General features: G+C 45.8%; 2 protein-coding genes across 5 annotated transcripts in view; one reads left to right on the top strand and one right to left on the bottom strand.

Annotated features, from left to right (window-relative positions):
- Nucleotides 1-21,113, bottom strand: part of TRMT44 (tRNA methyltransferase 44 homolog) — a 325,304-nt gene that overhangs the window by 200,696 nt on the left and 103,495 nt on the right. The gene's annotated exons all lie outside the window — the stretch shown is intronic.
- ACOX3 (acyl-CoA oxidase 3, pristanoyl) overlaps nucleotides 1-21,113 on the top strand; it is a 199,549-nt gene that overhangs the window by 123,270 nt on the left and 55,166 nt on the right. For all 4 annotated transcript variants that reach the window (XM_063924142.1, XM_063924149.1, XM_063924156.1 and 1 more), the window contains exons 11-13: nucleotides 7,100-7,220; nucleotides 14,635-14,757; nucleotides 17,803-17,916. In XM_063924142.1, coding sequence (XP_063780212.1) covers nucleotides 7,100-7,220; nucleotides 14,635-14,757; nucleotides 17,803-17,916 — 358 coding nt within the window. The remainder of the gene's footprint in view (nucleotides 1-7,099; nucleotides 7,221-14,634; nucleotides 14,758-17,802; nucleotides 17,917-21,113) is intronic.

Genomic DNA, 21,113 nt, shown 5'->3' with positions numbered 1-21,113 from the left:
ATTAAGAATTACGTGTTGGAATGTGAACAAAAATATTGCTGCCCTTTTTTTGTTTTTCAAATCCCCTAAACTCTGAGAGTTTCTACAAAATCACAATGTTACGTGCAATAGTTATTTTAAAAAGCCCACAAGTTCTAACATTCTATCTGCTTCATTCCACAATTGTTTGATTCAAATGTTTAGTGACTCTTGAAAGAATAAAAATCTTTATTACAGTAGTTCAGGAGGGAAGTTTTCAAGGGTGGGGGGAATCTCTTACAGTATCTAGGTTAGTGATGTGGAAAGAGAATCAGCCTCTGGCCACCAGGCCTTAGACAACCTTGTGTACCAAATCAGTTGTTGTTCTGCAATTCTACTGGCCTTAGATACTGAGAAGACTCTTGGTCGCATTGGTTGGTCCTTTATGATGTGCCCTGGAATATTAAACAATGGAGGGAGAGTTCTGATGCGTGTTTGCTACTCTCTGTGGATATCCATCAACTTCAGGGTAAGCAAATGGTTAATTCTTCACCACATTGGAATCTCTAATGGCACCTAACAAGGTTGCCTTCACTGCTCAGTTCTGTTTATATAGTGGAGCCACTGGCTGCAAGAATTCAGCAGATGGGCAGAATTTAATGCCACCTGAGTTCGGTGGCCGTGTGGGATTCCGGCTAAACTTGGACGTTTTTTTAAAGAGACAATCACTTACAAGGCGTGGTTTTGCCAACAGGGATATTCAATTGCCGCACTTGGTTAGCGGGGATTACCCAACACATGAATCCCTGATGTGGGACTTTACCTTGCAGCTTCATGAGCTGCGAGGTAAAGTCCACAAGAAAACGGCACCATCAAGGGTTCAAGCGCAGGCAAAACCCATTGATCCCACAGTTTCCGCAGAATCAGTGAGTTTCCACACAGCAATCCCTGATTTTGGGTGCAGGAAAAAGTATTTATTTGAATTGCCTTTCCCTGCGCCATGGGGTAATTAGCAGGCAATTAGTACACCGCGGCTAATTGATTATGCCTGCTAGAATTTTCCTTAATTCATTTGGGGGCTGGAGGTTTTAGCTTTGTGGCTCCAAATCTGGAATTTGCTTCTTGGCACAGTTTGAGAATCCTCCACTCTAGAAACCTACAAAAACAGACTTATGACTTACATTATTTACACACACATTTCATTGATGCCCCTTTAGCTTATTTTCTATAGTGTTTTTTAAAATACAAGTGTAACGCACTTTGAGTACTATTGAGAGGTAAGTGATATACAGTATACACATCATTAATATTATTTTTAACTGTTACTTTGAAATTGCGTTAAGGCCTTGTAGTAAGTGTCAGTAGTGTGTGATGGCGGTTAGTCCACATGGCAGATAAACGTAATGGTTTATTAACTGGTAGAAAACACACAGGGTTAATGGAATATGCAGCAGGTACTGGATGCAGGATCTCCAGTTGCAGGGTTAATGCTGGTGCCTGAGACGCGCCTATGTGCACACACATACAGTGGTGGCAGCGGGTTTGTATGTAATATACATAGAGGTAGTGACAAAGTGGTATTTGTGGTCTCTGCAGTGCTGTATACAGTCTCCATTATTAGGAGACACACCGGAGTACGGCCTTTACACTGGAGGATGCAGAGGGAAAAGATGCGCTGAGAACAGTGTATCCACAGCAGCGCCCTTGTCAGTTGGAGGTCACGCCTCCTGCGGCTCTGGGCCCTAGTTCCCAGGCTGTACAGAGAGAACAGACAGAGTGCTGAGTTCTCTCTCCAACAGACAGGAGCAGATTTCACGTTGAAGACGCCGTGCTCTATGAAATGTAATAACGTTCATGGCTGCACCTACTGTATATAGCAAGTCTACTGAAGCCTCTTATCTGCCAAGTTCGGTTATGATTTAACATTGCCTTTTTTGCTATACTTGCCAACGCTCCCTGAAATTGTGGTGATCTTTCTGAAGAGTCCATCAGTCTTTCTGAGGCCGGCCTGGGTGTGTGCAACACAGGAAAGTCATTATTACCCTTGGCCCACCATGGAGGTAACACCTGGGAGAAGAATAGCGATGTGTGCTACAAGAAAGTGGCCACCGCCCTACAGCATACTGTGTGCCCAAGGAAGTGTGATAAACTGCATGAACTTAATGGAAGGAAAAAAGTTGGGGGGGGGGGGGGGGGTCATTTAAAATGTTAGAAAATAGTCGAGTGAATCATATTTCTAATGATATATATCATGTCTCTCAAACGGACAGGTACACACACACGTTCAGCACCGTATACAAAGGTGTTGTTTTCTCAATCTCCCTGAAATGCTTTTCCAGCCTTGCTTAATGGATGTCTTTCATTTGAGTTCCTTTTATGCAGGGTTGGCTGGTTTAAAATAATTTTTTTTAAACACTCTGAAAAGTGCTTTTACCTTTTTCATTTTGTATTACTATTTAGATTTATTTCATTATAAGTAATAAGTAGGACTAATGCTTAACATGAACGTTTTTATTTTCCGTTTCATCTACCTCTGATACCCCTTTCAGACCACCGTCTTGTAACCCGGGTTATTGCACACGGCGTGCAGTATCCCAGGTTGCTGTGCGGTCTGAAAGGGCCCAGGGGAAATATCCCGGGTCGACAGACCCGTTATTTCAACCCTGGTAGTGACCAGAGTTGAATACGACTTCAACCTGAGTTGCTGTGCAGTGTGAACGGGAAAGCCGGGTCGTTTCCTGTCCACACTGTATGCTTGAAGATCATCTGTTGTCCAAGCGCCGCCCGTGCACGCATCACCACCAACGTCACCAACTTGGCAATATGCACCCGTTTACGGCTCCCGTGAGCAACCTGCCCATTACGGTCTGAAAGTGGTATGATTGTACTTTGTATGTTTTAGTATGTTTGTCTATCTACAGATGTAGCCATACTCATCTATGCCGCTATGCATACGCATCACAGCATAGTGCGAACGTGTGCCGTACTGCGACTGACCGCAGCGAGCGTTCACACCATAGGTTTCAATGGGTGTGCGTGCGTAAAAACTTTTTTTTTTTTTTCTAAAAGCTGACTTTTTTTTCCAACCCTGCTTTTATGACGTAGAATGGCATTAGAAAACATGAATTCAGTTGGGCATATCCACGATGTTTATCTAGGCTGTATCACATGCATCAGCCACCTTAGTTCCTACCGTAAGGCCCAGTTCATTCCATGGACTTGAGATCTTCTTAGCCTAATTAGTCTGCATGTTCCGAAAACTAATTTCAGCCAATGTCCGTCCCACCCTGTCGTCCTCCCTGTCGTTATCTGCGCTTATGTTCTAGACGCTCACAGTTGTTACCAGAGACCTCAAGCTTGAGCAGCACAGCCCGAGTTATCACAAGGTCAGGCCTGGTGTCTGTACCACAGCAGCTGAGAAGTTCTCTTTTTTTTTATCTTTTTTTTATCTTTTTTCCACAACATGGAAAAATGTATTTTCAGCGGAGCCCTGCCTCCAATATTCCTTCAAAGCTCTTGTGTTCTATTTCTGTCAGCTAGAAATGCTAGTTATAATCAAATTACTCCATTATTTAGACACTGCACTATTTTTACTTTGCTATTTTTACTTTGCAAGTCTAAAAGTTGAAAATATAAATTCACAAAATGTATTTTTAAACAGAGCAGTAAAATAGAATTCTATCTTTATAAGGAGAATACTCTACTTTTTAAATAAAAGCTCCTTTGGACGACCCTTAGTGAACCTACTCGCACTATCCGGAGGCGCGAGGACGTTAGGCCAAACACACACCTGCAGTTTCCTCACACCATTTGTCCATAGCTAGAATAAGGGTTTGGGGAACCAGGGTACTTAAGGGAAGGGACCCCTATGGTCTAATATGAAGATCATCATTTATGAGAGAGTGAGATAGAGTTACTATGGTATCTGGACTCTGGGTTGACAGTGTCTAGGTCGACACACATCAGGTCGACAGTAAGTCGACACAGGAAATAGGTCCACGCGGCCATTAATTCGACCCACAAAAAAGTCAGCATGAGTTTTTCACATTTTTTCCCCGTTTTTTTTTTACTTTTTCATACTTTACAATCCACGTGGACTACAATTGGGAATGGTGACCTGCAGCGGCAGTGGAGTGAGGCACCTTGTCCGAAGCATGGTTCGCGAACCTGGTGCACTAATTGGGGTTCCCGGTCACTTTTCGAAGAAAGCGACACCAAAAAACAAAAAAGAACTCATGTCGACCTTTTCCATGTTGACCCTGTTCATGTCAACCTAATGGCTGTGTCGACCTTTTCCTGTGTCGACCTACTCACTGTCGACCAATAGGTGTTGACCTAATGTGTGTCGACCCTGAGTCCCAGATCCGTTACTATTAGGTGGCTATAATAAAGAGACTGTCGGGCCAATTCTATCACAAAAGAAATATTTTTGATATACAGTAGTGCAAAAAGTTAGATTTTGTTTTTAATGTCGGTGTGAGAGAGACAGACATGCAGGAAAATCTAACCGGTTACAAGGCCAACAGGAAGGGTCTGCACCCTCCAACAAGAACCGGAGCACCTGCTCCAGAGCCTGGCTGACAACTTATAGCCCAGAATCAAAGTCCACTGAAGGGGTGTGGCCGTGTCACAGAGCGGGCATACCTAGCACTAGACCGGGGTGTTGTATAGAAGATCTACAGTAATTAGGTAGACCCTAATGTCAACATGCATTAGGTTGACAGGTACAAAAGGTCGACACGAAAACGGTCAACACAAGTTTTTTTTAGATGTAATTTTGTATGTTTCATCATATATGACCACAAATATTGCTTATGTATACCCTTGCGTGCTCACTCCGCTAGTCGCGTTTAAGGCAAGGTGCCTCGCTCCACTCGGCACAGGTTACTATTCCCGATCATAGTCCATCGCAGGATGGTAAATCAGGCAAAAGTTTAAAAATATGCGAAAAATCTCAACAAAAATTTAAAAATATGCGGAAAAACCTCAACAAAAATTGTGTCGACCATTGTCATGTCAACCTTAAGCACTGTCTACCTTTTACCTGTTGACCTCTTAACCCTGTCGGCCATATGGTGTTGACCTATTGACGTTCTATCTAGACACTATATGTCTATACATTAGAACCCACTAAACAGCACTCTCATCCATAGACACACGAAGACTAACGCTAAGAAAATATCCCTATATAAATAGATTCTATTCAGGTCTCCTCCAGCTCGATTACTGTAATGAATTTGGCCCTGAGCACCCTCGCGCCCAATTCATGTCTCCCCCTCAATTCAGGAATTTTAGGAGTGAATCCTGCAGATACCAATCAGTCCCTGTCTCCTGATATATTGGGGTTTCTTGTATTGATACAATACATGTACGTCCCATGTCCTCCTTCCCCGTAACCCGGCTCTCCTCGCCATCACTTACACAAAGCAGATGTTTAATGACGAGTGCCTACTGTACTAATGCTGTGTAATCTTCCACTTATATATGCTGCTACACCCCGTTCCTGTGTGCCTGCTAATATGTGCATGTTGTGCAGCCCGCGGGGCCGTGTCTCAGGCTGTTGCCCTTGGGCCGTGTCTCAGGCTGTTGCCCTTGGGCCGTGTCTCAGGCCGTTGCCCTTGGGCCGTGTCTCAGGCCGTTGCCCTGGGGCCGTGTCTCAGGCCGTTGCCCTGGGGCCGTGTCTCAGGCCGTTGCCCTGGGGCCGTGTCTCAGGCCGTTGCCCTGGGGCCGTGTCTCAGGCCGTTGCCCTGGGGCCGTGTCTCAGGCCGTTGCCCTGGGGCCGCGTCTCAGGCCGTTGCCCTGGGGCCGCGTCTCAGGCCGTTGCACTGGGGCCGCGTCTCAGGCCGTTGCACTGGGGCCGCGTCTCAGGCCGTTGCACTGGGGCCGCGTCTCAGGCCGTTGCACTGGGGCCGCGTCTCATGCCGTTGCACTGGGGCCGCGTCTCAGGCCGTTGCACTGGGGCCGCGTCTCAGGCCGTTGCACTGGGGCCGCGTCTCAGGCCGTTGCACTGGGGCAGCGTCTCAGGCCGTTGCACTGGGGCCGCGTCTCAGGCCGTTGCACTGGGGCCGCGTCTCAGGCCGATGCACTTGGCTAGTCTGACCATGTGTAATAAATTGGAATTTGCTCTTTTCAAGGCATGATGGTTCTGTGAGCAAGAAAAACTTAAGTGTGTATGTACAGTATGTTTATATATGTGTATATAATATATTCATTCACCACGGTCTGCCCCACCCCCAAACTGTTCTGCCCCGTGCTGTGCGGTCCCCTCTGCTGCACTGTTCCACCACGACCCCTCTCTGCCTGCTCCTCTGCCCAATCCTGCTACTCTGTCCCGCTCATGCACCCCCCTCCCCCGAAGGCTGCATACTCCTAGTGCAACGTCCTCATTTCTTGCTGTCGTCAGTCTTGTCTCCTTAGCAGTTGGGGCAGTTGCAAGGGCAGCGCATTCCCCAGCACATGCATATAGGAAATGGGACAGACCATAGAGAATTATTATACAGATATATTTATACCGTATGTGAGAGTTACACGGTATCCATTTGGATGGTCGACTATGTTATGGTCGACAGTCATTAGGTCGACCACTGCTGGGCGACATGGACACATGGTCGACACATGAAAGGTCGACATATGAAAAAGTCGACATGGCTTTTAAAAAAAAAATAGATTTTCACATTTGTCATACTTTACCATACACGTGGACTACAATTGGGAACGGTAACCTGTGCCGAGCGCAGCAGTAGTGGAGCGAGGCACCTTGCCCGCAGCATGGCGAGCGGAGCGAGCCATACCAGGGGACGCGATACACTAATTGGGGTTCCTGGTCATGTTATGGGAAAAAATGACACCAAAAACAGAAGTCCATGTCGACCTTTTCATGTGTCGACCTGTCATGTGTTGACCTTTTTCATGTATCAGCCATGTCAGTGTCGACCAATAGTGGTCGATCTAATGACTGTCGACGATAACATGGTCGACCATTCATACCGGAACCGAGTTACACTTACAAGATAAAAACATTGGTTGCGTGTAAGTTGTATTGGAATATCTGGACTGCAGTACTTTTTGGAAGAGTGGTTTGTTTTGTTTGCCTCCTAGTCTGTTGCATGGTCTGTTTAATAAGTGTTTTGTGTTTCTTCAGGCTGAACTTGGCAAGGAAATCCACGCTTTGTCCAGCGCCGGCAAACCACTGGCCTCATGGACTGCACAGCACGCGGCTCAAGAATGCCGGGAAGCATGTGGAGGTCACGGCTTTCTTGCTAGTAAGTGACCAGAAAGGGATTACTGTCTCTGTAGGGAACATGATTAAATCTCACAGGGAGATTTTACGCCCTGATGGTGATTTGTAGCAGTCCAGAATTATTCCAAGAAATGATGACTGGGGTTTACTGGATGCATTCGTTAATGGTTTTCAAGAAGGTGGGGTTAGCAGATTGCAGACTGATAACACAATTATTCTTTCTCCAAAACTAGTAATAGCCAATTACTGGCAGCTGCTGCAGGAGACCTGAGTGAAATAAGAAGATATCATTCTTAGAGGATAACTTTGTTATTTCTCAGCACAAACTTTTGTGTCTCTTCTCCTTTTTGTTCTGTAAAAACATTCTAATGGGCAGATTCAGTTATATGCCATCAGCTTGGCGACGTGTGCCGCACAATTACGGTAGCTCATTCCTGCAGGCACCTACACGGGCTGTGAGAGGATTGAAGGGTCTATTCATGAAGCAGTGAAAACTGTGGAGAAGTGAGAGATAGTGGAGAAGAATCAATCAGCATTGAAGTAACATTTATAATTTGCATACTATAAAATTATACAGAGCAGCTGATTGGTTCTTCTCCACTGGCTCACTTCTCCACTCTTTTCACTGCTTCATGAATAGACCCCTGAGAGGGAACCACGTTTCGCAGTGCTTTTCTGGCAGCAGCTCCCATGTCACTGAACCGACCCCTAAAGTATCTTCTTTTCTCTGACGTCCTAAGTGGATGCTGGGGACTCCGTCAGGACCATGGGGATTAGCGGCTCCGCAGGAGACAGGGCACAAAACTAAAGCTTTAGGATCAGGTGGTGTGTACTGGCTCCTCCCCCTATGACCCTCCTCCAAGCCTCAGTTAGGTTTTTGTGCCCGTCCGAGCAGGGTGCAATCTAGGTGGCTCTCTTAAGGAGCTGCTTAGAAAAAGTTTTTAGGTTTCTTATTTTCAGTGAGTCCTGCTGGCAACAGGCTCACTGCATCGAGGGACTTAGGGGAGAGAAGTTCAACTCACCTGCGTGCAGGATGGATTGACTTCTTAGGCTACTGGACACCATTAGCTCCAGAGGGAGTCGGAACACAGGTCTCACCCTGGGGTTCGTCCCGGAGCCGCGCCGCCGACCCCCCTTGCAGATGCTGAAGATTGAAGGTCCAGAAACCGGCGGCAGAAGGCTTTTCAGTCTTCATGAAGGTAGCGCACAGCACTGCAGCTGTGCGCCATTGTTGTCACACACTTCACACCAACGGTCACGGAGGGTGCAGGGCGTTGCTGGGGGCGCCCTGGGCAGCAATGTATAATACCTTATTCTGGCTAAAAATACATCACATATAGCCCCTGGAGGCTATATGGATGTATTTAACCCCTGCCAGGTCTCAGAAAAACGGGAGAAGAAGCCCGCCGAAAAGGGGGCGGGGCCTATTCTCCTCAGCACACAGCGCCATTTTCCCTCACAGAAAGGCTGGTGGGAAGGCTCCCAGGCTCTCCCCTGCACTGCACTACAGAAACAGGGTTAAAACAGAGAGGGGGGGCACTTATTTGGCGATATGTATATATATATTAAAATGCTATAAGGGAAAAACACTTATATAAAGGTTGTCCCTGTATAATATAGCGTTTTTGGTGTGTGCTGGCAAACTCTCCCTCTGTCTCCCCAAAGGGCTAGTGGGGTCCTGTCCTCTATCAGAGCATTCCCTGTGTGTGTGCTGTGTGTCGACATGTATGAGGACGATGTTGGTGAGGAGGCGGAGCAATTGCCGGTAATGGTGATGTCACTCTCTAGGGAGTCGACACCGGAATGGATGGCTTATTTAAGGAATTACGTGATAATGTCAACACGCTGCAAGGTCGGTTGACGACATGAGACGGCCGGCAAACCAATTAGTACCTGTCCAGGCGTCTAAAACACCGTCAGGGGCGTTAAAACGTCCTTTTACCTCAGTCGGTCGACACAGACACGGACACTGACTCCAGTGTCGACGGTGAAGAAACAAACGTATTTTCCTTTAGGGCCACACGTTACTTGTTAAGGGCAATGAAGGAGATGTTACATATTTCTGATACTACAAGTACCACAAAAAAGGGTATTATGTGGAGTGTGAAAAAACTACATGTGGTTTTTCCTGAATCAGATAAATTAAATGAAGTGTGTGATGATGCGTGGGTTTCCCCCGATAGAAAATTATTGGCGGTATACCCTTTCCCGCCAGAAGTTATGGCGCGTTGGGAAACACACCTTAGGGTGGATAAGGCGCTCACACGCTTATAAAAACAAGTGGCGTTACCGTCTCCAGATACGGACGCCCTCAAGGAGCCAACTGATAGGAGGTTGGAAAATATCCTAAAAAGTATATACACACATACTGGTGTTATACTGCGACCAGCGATCGCCTCAGCCTGGATGGGCAGCGCTGGGGTGGCTTGGTCGGATTCCCTGACTGGAAATATTGATACCCTTGACAGGGACAGTATTTTATTGACTATAGAGCATTTAAAAGATGCATTTCTATATATGCGAAACTCTGGCATCAAGAGTAAGTGCGATGTCCATATCTGCCAGACGATGTTTATGGACACGACAGTGGTCAGGTGATGCAGATTCCAAACGGCACATGGAAGTATTGCCGTATAAAGGGGAGGAGTTATTTGGGGTCGGTCCATCGGACCTGGTGGCCACGGCAACAGCTAGAAAATCCACCTTTTTTACCCCAAGTCACATCTCAGCAGAAAAAGACATAGTCTTTTCAGCCTCAGTCCTTTCGTCCCCATAATATCTGCCCAGGGATAGAGGTAAGGGAAGAAGACTGCAGCAGGCAGCCCATTCCCAGGAACAGAAGCCTTCCACCGCTTCTGCCAAGTCCTCAGCGTGACGCTGGGGCCGTACAAACAGGTGCGGTGGGGGGGTCGTCTCAAGAGTTTCAGCACGCAGTGGGCTCACTCGCAAGTGGACCCCTGGATCCTACAAGTAGTATCCCAGGGGTACAGATTGGAAATTCGAGACGTCTCCTTCTCGCAGGTTCCTGAAGTTTGCTTTACCAACGTCTACCTCCGACAGGGAGGCAGTATTGGAAACAATTCACAAGCTGTATTCCCAGCAGGTGATAATCAAAGTACCCCTCCTACAACAAGTAAAGGGGTATTATTCCACACTATATTGTGGTACTGAAGCCAGACGGCTCGGTGAGACCTATTCTAAATGGAGTCACTCAGAGCAGTGATAGCGAACCAGGAAGAAGGGGACTATATGGTGTCCCTGGACATCAAGGATGCTTACCTCCATGTCCAAATTTGCCCTTCTCACAAAGGGTACCTCAGGTTCGTGGTACAAAACTGTCACTATCAGTTTCAGACGCTGCCGTTTGGATTGTCCACGGCACCCCGGGTCTTTACCAAGGTAATGGCCGAAATGATGATTCTTCTTCAAAGAAAAGGCGTCTTAATTATCCCTTACTTGGACGATCTCCTGATAAGGGCAAGGTCCAGAGAACAGTTGGAGGTCGGAGTAGCACTATCTCAAGTAGTTCTACGACAGCACGGGTGGATTCTAAATATTCCAAAATCGCAGCTGTCTCCGACGACACGTCTGCTGTCCCTAGGGATGATTCTGGACACAGTCCAGAAAAAGGTGTTTCTCCCGGAGGAGAAAGCCAGGGAGTTATCCGAGCTAGTCAGGAACCTCCAAAAACCAGGAAAAGTGTCAGTGCATCATTGCACAAGGGTCCTGGGAAAAATGGTGGCTTCTTACGAAGCGATTCCATTCGGCAGATTTCACGCAAGAACTTTTCAGTGGGATCTGCTGGACAAATGGTCCAGATCGCATCTTCAGATGCATCAGCGGATAACCCTGTCTCCAAGGACAAGGGTGTCTCTTCTGTGGTGGCTGCAGAGTGCTCATCTACTAAAGTGCCACAGTTATGCATTCAGGACTGGGTCCTGGTGACCACGGATTCCAGCTTGAAAGGCTGGGGAGCAGTCACACAGGGAAAAAATTTCCAGGGAGTGTGATCAAGTCTGGGGACTTCTCTCCGCATAAATATACTGGAGCTAAGAGCAATTTACAATGCTCTAAGCTTAGCAAGACCTCTGCTTCAAGGTCAGCCGGTATTGATCCAGTGGGACAACATCACGGCAGTCGCCCACGTAAACAGACAGGGCGGCACAAGAAGCAGGAGGACAATGGCAGAAACTGCAAGGATTCTTCGCTGGGCGGAAAATCATGTGATAGCACTGTCAGCAGTTTTCATTCCGGGAGTGGACAACTGGGAAGCAGACTTCCTCAGCACGACCTCCACCCGGGAGAGTGGGGACTTAATCGAGAAGTTGTTTCCACATGATTGTGCACCGTTGGGAAAGACCAAAGGTGGACATGATGGCGTCCCGCCTGAACAAAAAACTGGACAGGTATTGCGCCAGGTCAAGAGACCCTCAGGAAATAGCTGTGGACGTTCTGGTAACACCATGGGTGTACCAGTCGGTGTATGTGTTCCCTCCTCTGCTTCTCATACCAAAGGTACTGAGAATTATAAGACGTAGAGGAGTAAGAACTATACTCGTGGCTCCGGATGGGCCAAGAAGGACTTGGTACCCGGAACTTCATGAGATGCTCACAGAGGACTCAGGGCCTCTGCCGATAAGAAGGGACTTGCTTCAGCAAGTACCATGTCTGTTCCAAGACTTACCGCGGGTGCGTTTGACGGCATGGCGGTTGAACGCCGGATCCTAAGGGAAAAAAGGCATTCCGGAAGAGGTCATTCCTAACCTGGTCAAAGCCAGGAAGGAGGTGACCGCACAACATTATCACCACATGTGGCGAAAATATGTTGCGTGGTGTGAGGCCAGGAAGGCCCCACGAAGAAATTTCAACTCGGTCGATTCCTGCATTTCCTGCAAACAGGAGTGTCTATGGGCCTCAAATTGGGGTCCATTAAGGTTCAAATTTCGGCCCTGTCGATTTTCTTCCAGAAAGAATTGGCTTCAGTTCCTGAAGTCCAGAAATTTGACAAGGGAGTACTGCATATACAACCCCCTTTTGTGCCTCCAGTGGCACTGTGGGATCTCAACGTAGTCCTGGGATTCCTCAAATCACGTTGGTTTAAACCGCTCAAATCTGTGGATTTGAAATATCTCACATGGAAAGTGACCATGATGTTGGCCCTGGCCTCGGCCAGGCGAGTGTCAGAATTGGCGGCTTTGTCTCACAAAAGCCCATATCTGATTGTCCATTCGGACAGGGCAGAGCTGCGGACTCGTCCCCAGTTTCTCCCTAAGGTGGTGTCAGCGTTTCATCTGAACCAGCTTATTGTGGTACCTGCGGCTACTAGAGACTTGGAGGACTCCAAGTTGCTAGATGTTGTCAGGGCCCTGAAAATATAGATTTCCAGGACGGCTGGAGTCAGGAAAACTGACTTGCTGTTATCCTGTATGCACCCAAAAAACTGGGTGCTCTTGCTTCTAAGCAGACGATTGCTAGTTGAATGTGTAGTACAATTCAGCTTGCACATTCTGTGGCAGGACTGCCACAGCCAAAATATATAAATGCCCATTCCACAAGGAAGGGGGCTCATCTTGGGCGACTGCCCGAGGGGTCTCGGCTTTACAACTTTGCCGAGCTGCTACTTGGTCAGGGGCACACCCTGGCTGAGGAGGACCTGGAGTTCTCTCACTCGGTGCTGCAGAGTCATCCGCACTTTCCCGCCCGTTTGGGAGCTTTGGTATAATCCCCATGGTCCTGACGGAGTCCCCAGCATCCACTTAGGACGTCAGAGAAAATAAGATTTTACTTACCGATAAATCTATTTCTCGTAGTCCATAGTGGATGCTGGGCGCCCATCCCAAGTGCGGATTGTCTGCAATACTTGTACATAGTTATTGTTACAAAAAAAAAAAAAAAATCGGGTTGTTATTGTTGTGAGCCGTCTGTTCAGAGGCTCCTACGTTTGTCATACTGTTAACTGGGTTTAGATCACAAGTTATACGGTGTGATTGGTGTAGCTGGTATGAGTCTTACCCGGGATTCATTATCCTTCCTTATTGTGTACGCTCGTCCGGGCACAGTATCCTAACTGAGGCTTGGAGGAGGGTCATAGGGGGAGGAGCCAGTACACACCACCTGATCCTAAAGCTTTAGTTTTGTGCCCTGTCTCCTGCGGAGCCGCTAATCCCCATGGTCCTGACGGAGTCCCCAGCATCCACTACGGACTACGAGAAATAGATTTATCGGTAAGTAAAATCTTATTATAAATTAACAATACAAAATATTATTAGGAGTGTTGAAATGACCGTTATGCTTCTAATAAACTGTTTCTTATTCCATTGCCACAATAGGAGAGATCTGTTTCTCTAGCGTGGCATACATATCCCACAGAGTGACTGACAGCTTTATAGACTTGCACAGTGTGTATTGGTGGATACACATGCAGGGAGCAGGGGACAGTTGTGTGAGTGGAGCGATTATGGTCTTGGCTTGTAGACCTGTGTGACGTTCTTACAGGGCACTGACCTACACATGTCTGTAACAAAGTGTGGAGGTAATACTTTAGTTGTTATCAGTGCTGCAGTTGACTCCGCTTAATGTAGCACAATGTATTTTCTCATCATTTCTGTTTTGGCATTTAGTGATTATTTAAGGGCGTTCTGTGTCTGCAGAGATTAGACTTGTCCAGAAAGGTTTAATCATATCTAGTGACTAGGGTTTGGTTTTCCATGACTTGTATTTAAGTGGTCTATTTACTAAGCCTTGAATGGATTTAAAGCGGACGGATGTAAAGTCCCAGCCAATCAGCTCCTAACTGCCATGTTACAGGCTGTGTTTGAAAAATGGCAGTTAGGAGCCGATTGGTTGGTACTTTACCTCCATCCAAGGCTTAGTAAATAGACCCTTATGTCTGTGACACGTAGAGGTACTGGGCATGTAAGGCGTATACAGCAGAATTAGGACTACTCCCATTCTTACATTGCCAACAGGAGGGACAGACCAAACAAATGAGGTTTATGGTCAGAATGAGATGGTCGCAGTGACCAGAGGCTGTCATTGGGTAACATTGATATAAAGTGGTATTCTTGGAGTACCAGAGGGCGGAATAGATGTCTGCTGTGATGTCGCTCTAACACTGCTGCTTATCCAAGGCCATGTAACCCATAATCCTTTAGCTAGAGCAGGGCATCATGGGAGATGTTCAGAAACCATTCTTGCCCTTACGTGGTGCCTATGTTCAGTATGGATGACCTCTCCGGAACTGTAACATCAAATTTCCATCTCATAATAGTTTATTATCCCTTTTGCAAAAGTGAATCACTCAATTGTCACGTTAGTTCTCATCTAGTTTTATGTTTGTGCTGTGCAGGTCGTTTCACAGGGGCGTTTTCTCCCCAAACAGTAGAGAACAATCCTCTGTAATGATGTTTGTGCTGATCCGTCTCGTCTTTTTCCAGTGAACCGTTTGGGCGACATCCGCAACGACAATGATCCAAACTGCACTTATGAAGGCGACAACAACGTCCTGCTGCAACAAACCAGTAATTATTTGCTGAGTTTAGTCCATTCCTTAAATGAAGGTCAGTCTCTGCAAAAGCCAGGGAGGGCTGGAAACAACTCCTTTTTTAAAATGCTTATCAAATGTTTTTGTAAATGTAAAATCAGGCTGGTGTGACACTAGGTAATTGTTATTTTAGTTTTATTTGTTTTTTTGCTCCATTCTGTTAGCGGTGTATCCAATTAGCTGCGATAAGGCGATTGCTGCTAAAGTTATCGCACCTATCTTCTGAAAAATCAACTCATCTCAGACTGCCGTCTCCTGTTTTTCACACCTGTCCTATTCCAAAATGGTGAAAACAGGATTTGCGCGATAATTGTATCCAGCAAAACCAGAGATAAGTATAGGAGAAAATGGGGAAATCTGCCTCTGCCTGTACCCCCCAAAAAGCCAAACTAATATAGGAAAACATTATAGAAGTCTGTTAGCGGCCATAATAAAACTATTTGGTGTAATTAAATTAGGTCAAATGACTGTTGTAAGCAATTTTTAAAAATGTGAAAAAAATAATTTAAGTATTAAAATTTGGATCATTTAGGATATTTAAAAGAAAACAAAGTGTGAATGGACCAATTTACTCCCACCTGCAAGTCTAAAAACACTTGTCCCACTCATAAAGCACCCGAGTATACCTGTCTCATACCGTGTATCCCAATTTCCATCAGTTTGCATGTTTTGACCCCAAATATGACATGTCATTATTTGCCAATTAAAAACATCCAAGTGCCTAATTAGTCATGCAGGGGAGGGGGGGTGTCCCAGGGGTTCTAAACCAAATCCCCAGATTTTTACCCTAAAATAGGGATTTTGTACTACTTATCATCTGCTCAGAGATAGTGAAGAGAAATTTGCAATAAACCCTATGGAGACTTTTCACTGATAACTTTTTGCAGCTAATTAGATACCAAGTTATCGCAAATGTGATAACTTATCGTGAAACCGCATTATTGCTGCTAATTGGATACCCCCTAAGTGTCTCTTAACCATTTATATTGTCTCTTTTTTTTATGTGATTAATTACCTTGAGTAGCATAGATTTGATCGATTTCAAAGGGGTACACGCTCCTTGTTGTCAGTGGCCCTGATTCAAGGTTGCAGGCAAACCCAATTTTTTACGCTGTCGATCGATTATCAGCTGACTGCGCGTGCATCTGCCACGATAGATCCATATGCAATTGATTGACAGTCGGGAATCCACTACAATGAATGATTTAGATCCTCCTCCATCTCTTACCCTATAATGTTAGTGATATTGTAATTAGCTGTATATAAGTTTTACGGGCAACAGAAGTGTGAGGGATAACAGTGGGGAGTCCACACAGGAGTGAGAGGGCACAACACTAGGTGTGCAGCCGTGTCACCATTCCCTATTACAGATAGTACATATGTATTCTAAATATATTATTCCATTTAAGTAGGGAGGTGCTGCCAAGAATCCAGTACAGCATATACCGTATATAAGGGGTCATTCTGACCCGATCGCACGCTGCAGTTTATCGCAGCGGCGCGATCGGGTCAGAACTGTGCCGGTGCATGCCCGAAGGCCATCGCTGCGCTACGTTCGCCTCTGCCTGATTGACAGGCAGAGGCGGTCGAAGGGCGGGCGGCCACAGTTTCGTGGGCGCGGTCCGGCTAACGCAGGCGTTGCCGGACCGTGCGGGGAGCAGGCCGCAGCGGCTACGTGACGTCACACACAGCCGCTGCGGGCCGGGAAGCGACGAGTAGCTCCCGCCCAGCACGCTAAAACTGCGCTGGCCGGGAGCTACTCCTAAAGTGCAAAAGCATTGCGGCTTTTGCACTTCTGCGAGGGGGGGTGGCGGCACTGACATGCGGGGCGGGATAGCCCTGTGCTGGGCGTCCCCTCGCATGTCTATGGACATGATCGTAGCCCTGCTAAATTTTGCAGGGCTACGATTAACTCGGAATGACCCCCATAGTGTGTTTCACAGTTTGATACAGTATGGGCCCCAATATGGAATGCTTGTCTTCACTGAGACTTTGCTTATGCAGCAAAATAATTTGACCAGTTTGTGAAATAGAAAGCTCACCCTCTTTCCAATATCAAGAAGTAACTAACAAGCGTGTCTGACACCCGAATGTTGTCCCAGTATGGGTCATGCTCCAGGAGACTGGGACTGATTCAGAGATGTACATAAAAGCTGTCGCAGCTGCGATTCAGTACTCAGCGGCTGTGTGAAAATATGCAACTGTCTCTGCCGCCGATATCTTTCTCGAGACACCCACTCAGATCCTCACAGATCCTCCTCTCTTGTACGAAAACGCAGGCGTTGACACACATTGTTCAGTCTGGCTGCAAAAAGTAAGACAACGGAGCCATTGTAACTTCCTATAGGATCGCCAGCTCAGACACACCCCTTTAACGGTCGCGACATGCCTGCGTTTGAGTCACCACTTCCCCCATTACCTCTTACAGACAGTCCCTGCCTGTCACTCACTTTGCAAAGAAATCCTCACTACGACCGATTGACATCATAAGACCATCGCGGCACACATGCAGTTGTGACTTACATGCATGAGCAATTGCAAAAAATTGCACCACAGCGTACATCGATATTGGGTCCATCCCTGAATGAGGCCCAATGGTCCTAAGCACACTACTGTCAATTTTACAACTGAATGCCCGAATAAACAAATGAGGTTTTGAAATGACCAATCAAAGTGCAAGCCTCAGTCACACTGTGGTGGTGAGAGAATTGTACTTAAACCCAGTGTTGCGATTGGCCAAAATTCCAGAAATGTGAAAGGTTCTGACAAACTTGCAACTTCTAATCGTCACTACTATAGGTGATTGTACAAGCTTCTGAATCATGAGGTACAGTATGCATGACGATTGTGAATTGTGTCCTGATGTGTGGAAACAGTGATTTGAAAGATGCACTTTCTTTTTCAAATGGCAGCAGGATACCAAAGGAAGTATTTTGTGGGACAGATGACTAACATAATATGTATCATTCACAACATTAAATAAGAAACTGTGAATCAATGATTATTAATGGAATTGAGATTGGTTTTACGAATGCCTGATCTTTCACTTTACATCTTACAGACCACTCCCCATGCGAATCTCCGCTTGGATCTATACATTTCCTTAATGATTTTAAGAGCATCTTAAGAAACAAGTTTAAAGCCCAAACCATAAGAGAATGCCTGGACTGTGCAGGTAATGGGGTAATATGTTCTTTTTAATGTCTATGGGTCAATTCTGTTGTGATCCCAATTAAGAAACACAACCTCTATCTTTAACACAATTGTCCCTTTATCTAGATAAATGAGAATGATGCACGGATACCGTACACTGGGGCAGATGTATTACCTGGAGCAAGCATAAGGAAGTGATAAACCAGTGATAAGTGCAAGGAGATAAAGGCACCAGCCAATCAGATCCTAACTGTTAACTTATATATTGGAGCTGATTGGCTGGTGCCTTCATCACCTTGCACATATCACTGGTTTATCACTTCCTCATGCCTTCTCCAGGTTAATACATCTGCCCCACTGTTTGGTTGCATTCCACATTCATAGTGCCAGATTCAGTTAGCTGCAAGGTTTTATCCTATCTAGCCAGGAAACCTTGCTCATTTTTGGTTGCCTCGCATTGGGGACTGTGTGTAATCTAAGGTTTTCCTTCCATAATTACATGATCTATGGTGGTCATTCCGAGTTGATCGCTAGCTGCATTCGTTCACTGTGTAGCGATGAGGCAAAAAAGGCACTTCTGCGCATGCGGCGCAATGCGCACGCACAACGTACTATTACAACGAATGATGTAGTTTCACACAGTGTCTAGTGAAGCTTTTCAGTCGCACTGCTGGCCGCAGAGTGATTGACATGAAGTGGGCGTTTCTGGGTGTCAACTAACCGTTTTCAGGAAGTGTTCGAAAAAATGCAGTCATGCCAGGAAAAACGCAGGCGTGGCTGGGCGAATGCAGGGAGTGTTTGTGACGTCAGAACAGTAACTGAACAGTCTGAAGTGATCGCAAGCGCTGAGTAGGTTTTGAGCTACTCTAAAGCTGCACAAAAATACTTTGTAGCCGCTCTGCGATTCTTTCGTTCGCACTTCTGCTAAGCTAAAATACACTCCCAGTGGGAGGCGGCATAGCGTTTGCATGGCTGCTAAAAACAGCTAGCGAGCGAACAACTTGGAATGACCCCCTATATGCGCAGTTGCACATCACCACAACCTCACACTCAACTGAGTCAGCCTCTAATGGTCATTTCTGAATATGCAAAAACAAAGGTCTGCCACAAAAAAGGTGTGTGCAGATTTCTAAGTGAATGTGCCCACTTCTACACTCGTGTGGCATCTTTTGCAAGGTGCATGTGGCCAATCTGGGCTTGGGGCAGTCATAGCCGCTAAAAGTTAGATAGTGTTTCATGACGGTTATATTTAAGTGAGCTTCAGAGAGGTAAGAGAGAACATGGGGGCTGAAGATCCCAGTTGAGAGAGAGGCCACAAGGACTTTGTTCCTTTGCATGTGCTCTAGTGGTGATGGATATTGACCGTCATCCTTTTCTAGCATCCGGACCCATTTTATCTGCTATAGAGCACTGATAACCATACAGTATGCACACTGCAGTGCAGTGGTCAGTGATCGCACCAAGTTCATAATTATCTAGATCCCTGGGACCCATCACGTGAAATGTTTGGCATCCTAATTTTCTGTTTCTGGGTGCCAGTATAATTTGTTTTCTTTTCTTTTTTTTTAAATCCTCTTGTGTCCATCAGATCTCTACTACATGCCTTTTACATGCCAGTCACACCTCCCCATGCCACCAGACCAGTGGCGGCTCCAGAGGCTGGCTGCAGGTCAGTTAAAATTTCAAATAGGGTAGCCACACCAACTGTCATTTCACACTGACTCACTGGCAGTTGGTGCGGCTCCCCTATTTGAATTTTGAACTGAGCTGCAGCCCCTCCTCTTGAGCCGCCCCTGCACCAGACCACTCCCATATGCGCCACTGCACCAGACCACTCCCATAAGTGGTGTACACAACATTAGGGGGCATGCACTTAGCAGGCATAAAAGTGGAGAAGTTAACCAGTGGAGAAGATGCCCATGGCAACCAATCAGCATTGATGTAACATTTATAATTTGCATACTATAAACGTATACAAAGAAGCTGATTGGTTGTCATGGGCAACTTCTCCACTGGCTCACTTCTCCACTGTTATCGCTTCTTAGTACATATCCCCCCTAAAGATGGTAATAATAATCCTCTATAATGTGCAAATCCATTATATGGTAATTAGTAACCAATGTGTTACATAGTTAGGGGGAGATGTATCAAAGTTGGAAGAAAGATAAAGTACCAACCAGACAGCACCTGCCATTTAACAGGTTGTATGTTAAAAATGACCGTTTTATCTTTCTCCAGGCTGTGTTAAACCTTCCCCTTAATTGGCACATCGAGTATGTAGGCAAATCAGTATGTAACAAGTGCTTAATTGCAGCCTTCAGGCCTTACTAAAATGAAGTTTGAAAATCCTGTGTGCGTCATACAGTTTTGTTTTTCTGGTCTTTAGCACAGTAAGTGTAGCTTTATTGTCATTCCCAGTCATAGTGACCATAACCTCTTCCATTGTTGTCTCATTTTCAGTTTATAGGGGTCTATTCACTAAGCAATGAAAAGTGTGGAGAAGTGAGCCAGTGGAGAAGTTGCCCATGGCAACCAATCAGTATTATGAAACATTTAGAATTTGCATACTGTACAATTATACAGAGCAGTCGATTGGTTGCCATGGGTAACTTCTCCATAAGTCCCTTCTCCACCCTTTTCACTGCTTCATGAATAGACCCCATAGTTTACATTCGATAGTAGATTTTCCTAAAGTATTACTATAATGCCGACGTTATCCTGTACTACACCTATGAATAATTATGTACTGTATACCCTGTAAAAGGTGCTTTGTCAATAAGACTGTAGCTGCTCGCAAATCCTACGTGCGTCATACAATTTTGTTTTTCTGGTCGTTAGCACAGTTAAAGCTTGTCCATATTAAGGAGCAGCTGTGTAAGATGAGGCTCATTAAGAGATCTTCACAAGAATTTTTGCTAGGGGCACTCTAACCCCAAAAATGTGGTTTGCTTAATTTGTTAGACATAAATGTATGTTAGAGGGTAATCAAGCAACACGTCAACAGTACCAATAGTGTTTGCAATTTAAAGCAGTAACATAAATTACCACCCAAAAAAATATCCAGTTATTTGGGAAAACAGAGATTATAAAGCTTTCCCTATAGAGAGAAAACACACACACACACACACACACACACACACACGTCTTTATATATGTGTGCACAGAGCAGGAAGGCACTTGTGTACAGTAGTAAGTAGAATCCCAGATATAAAAATTATT

Source organism: Pseudophryne corroboree, chromosome 1, assembly GCF_028390025.1.
Source record: "Pseudophryne corroboree isolate aPseCor3 chromosome 1, aPseCor3.hap2, whole genome shotgun sequence".
Taxonomy (NCBI): Eukaryota; Metazoa; Chordata; class Amphibia; order Anura; family Myobatrachidae; genus Pseudophryne; species Pseudophryne corroboree.
Note: the sequence above shows the minus strand (reverse complement) of the source record. Positions and strands in the feature narration are given on the sequence as shown.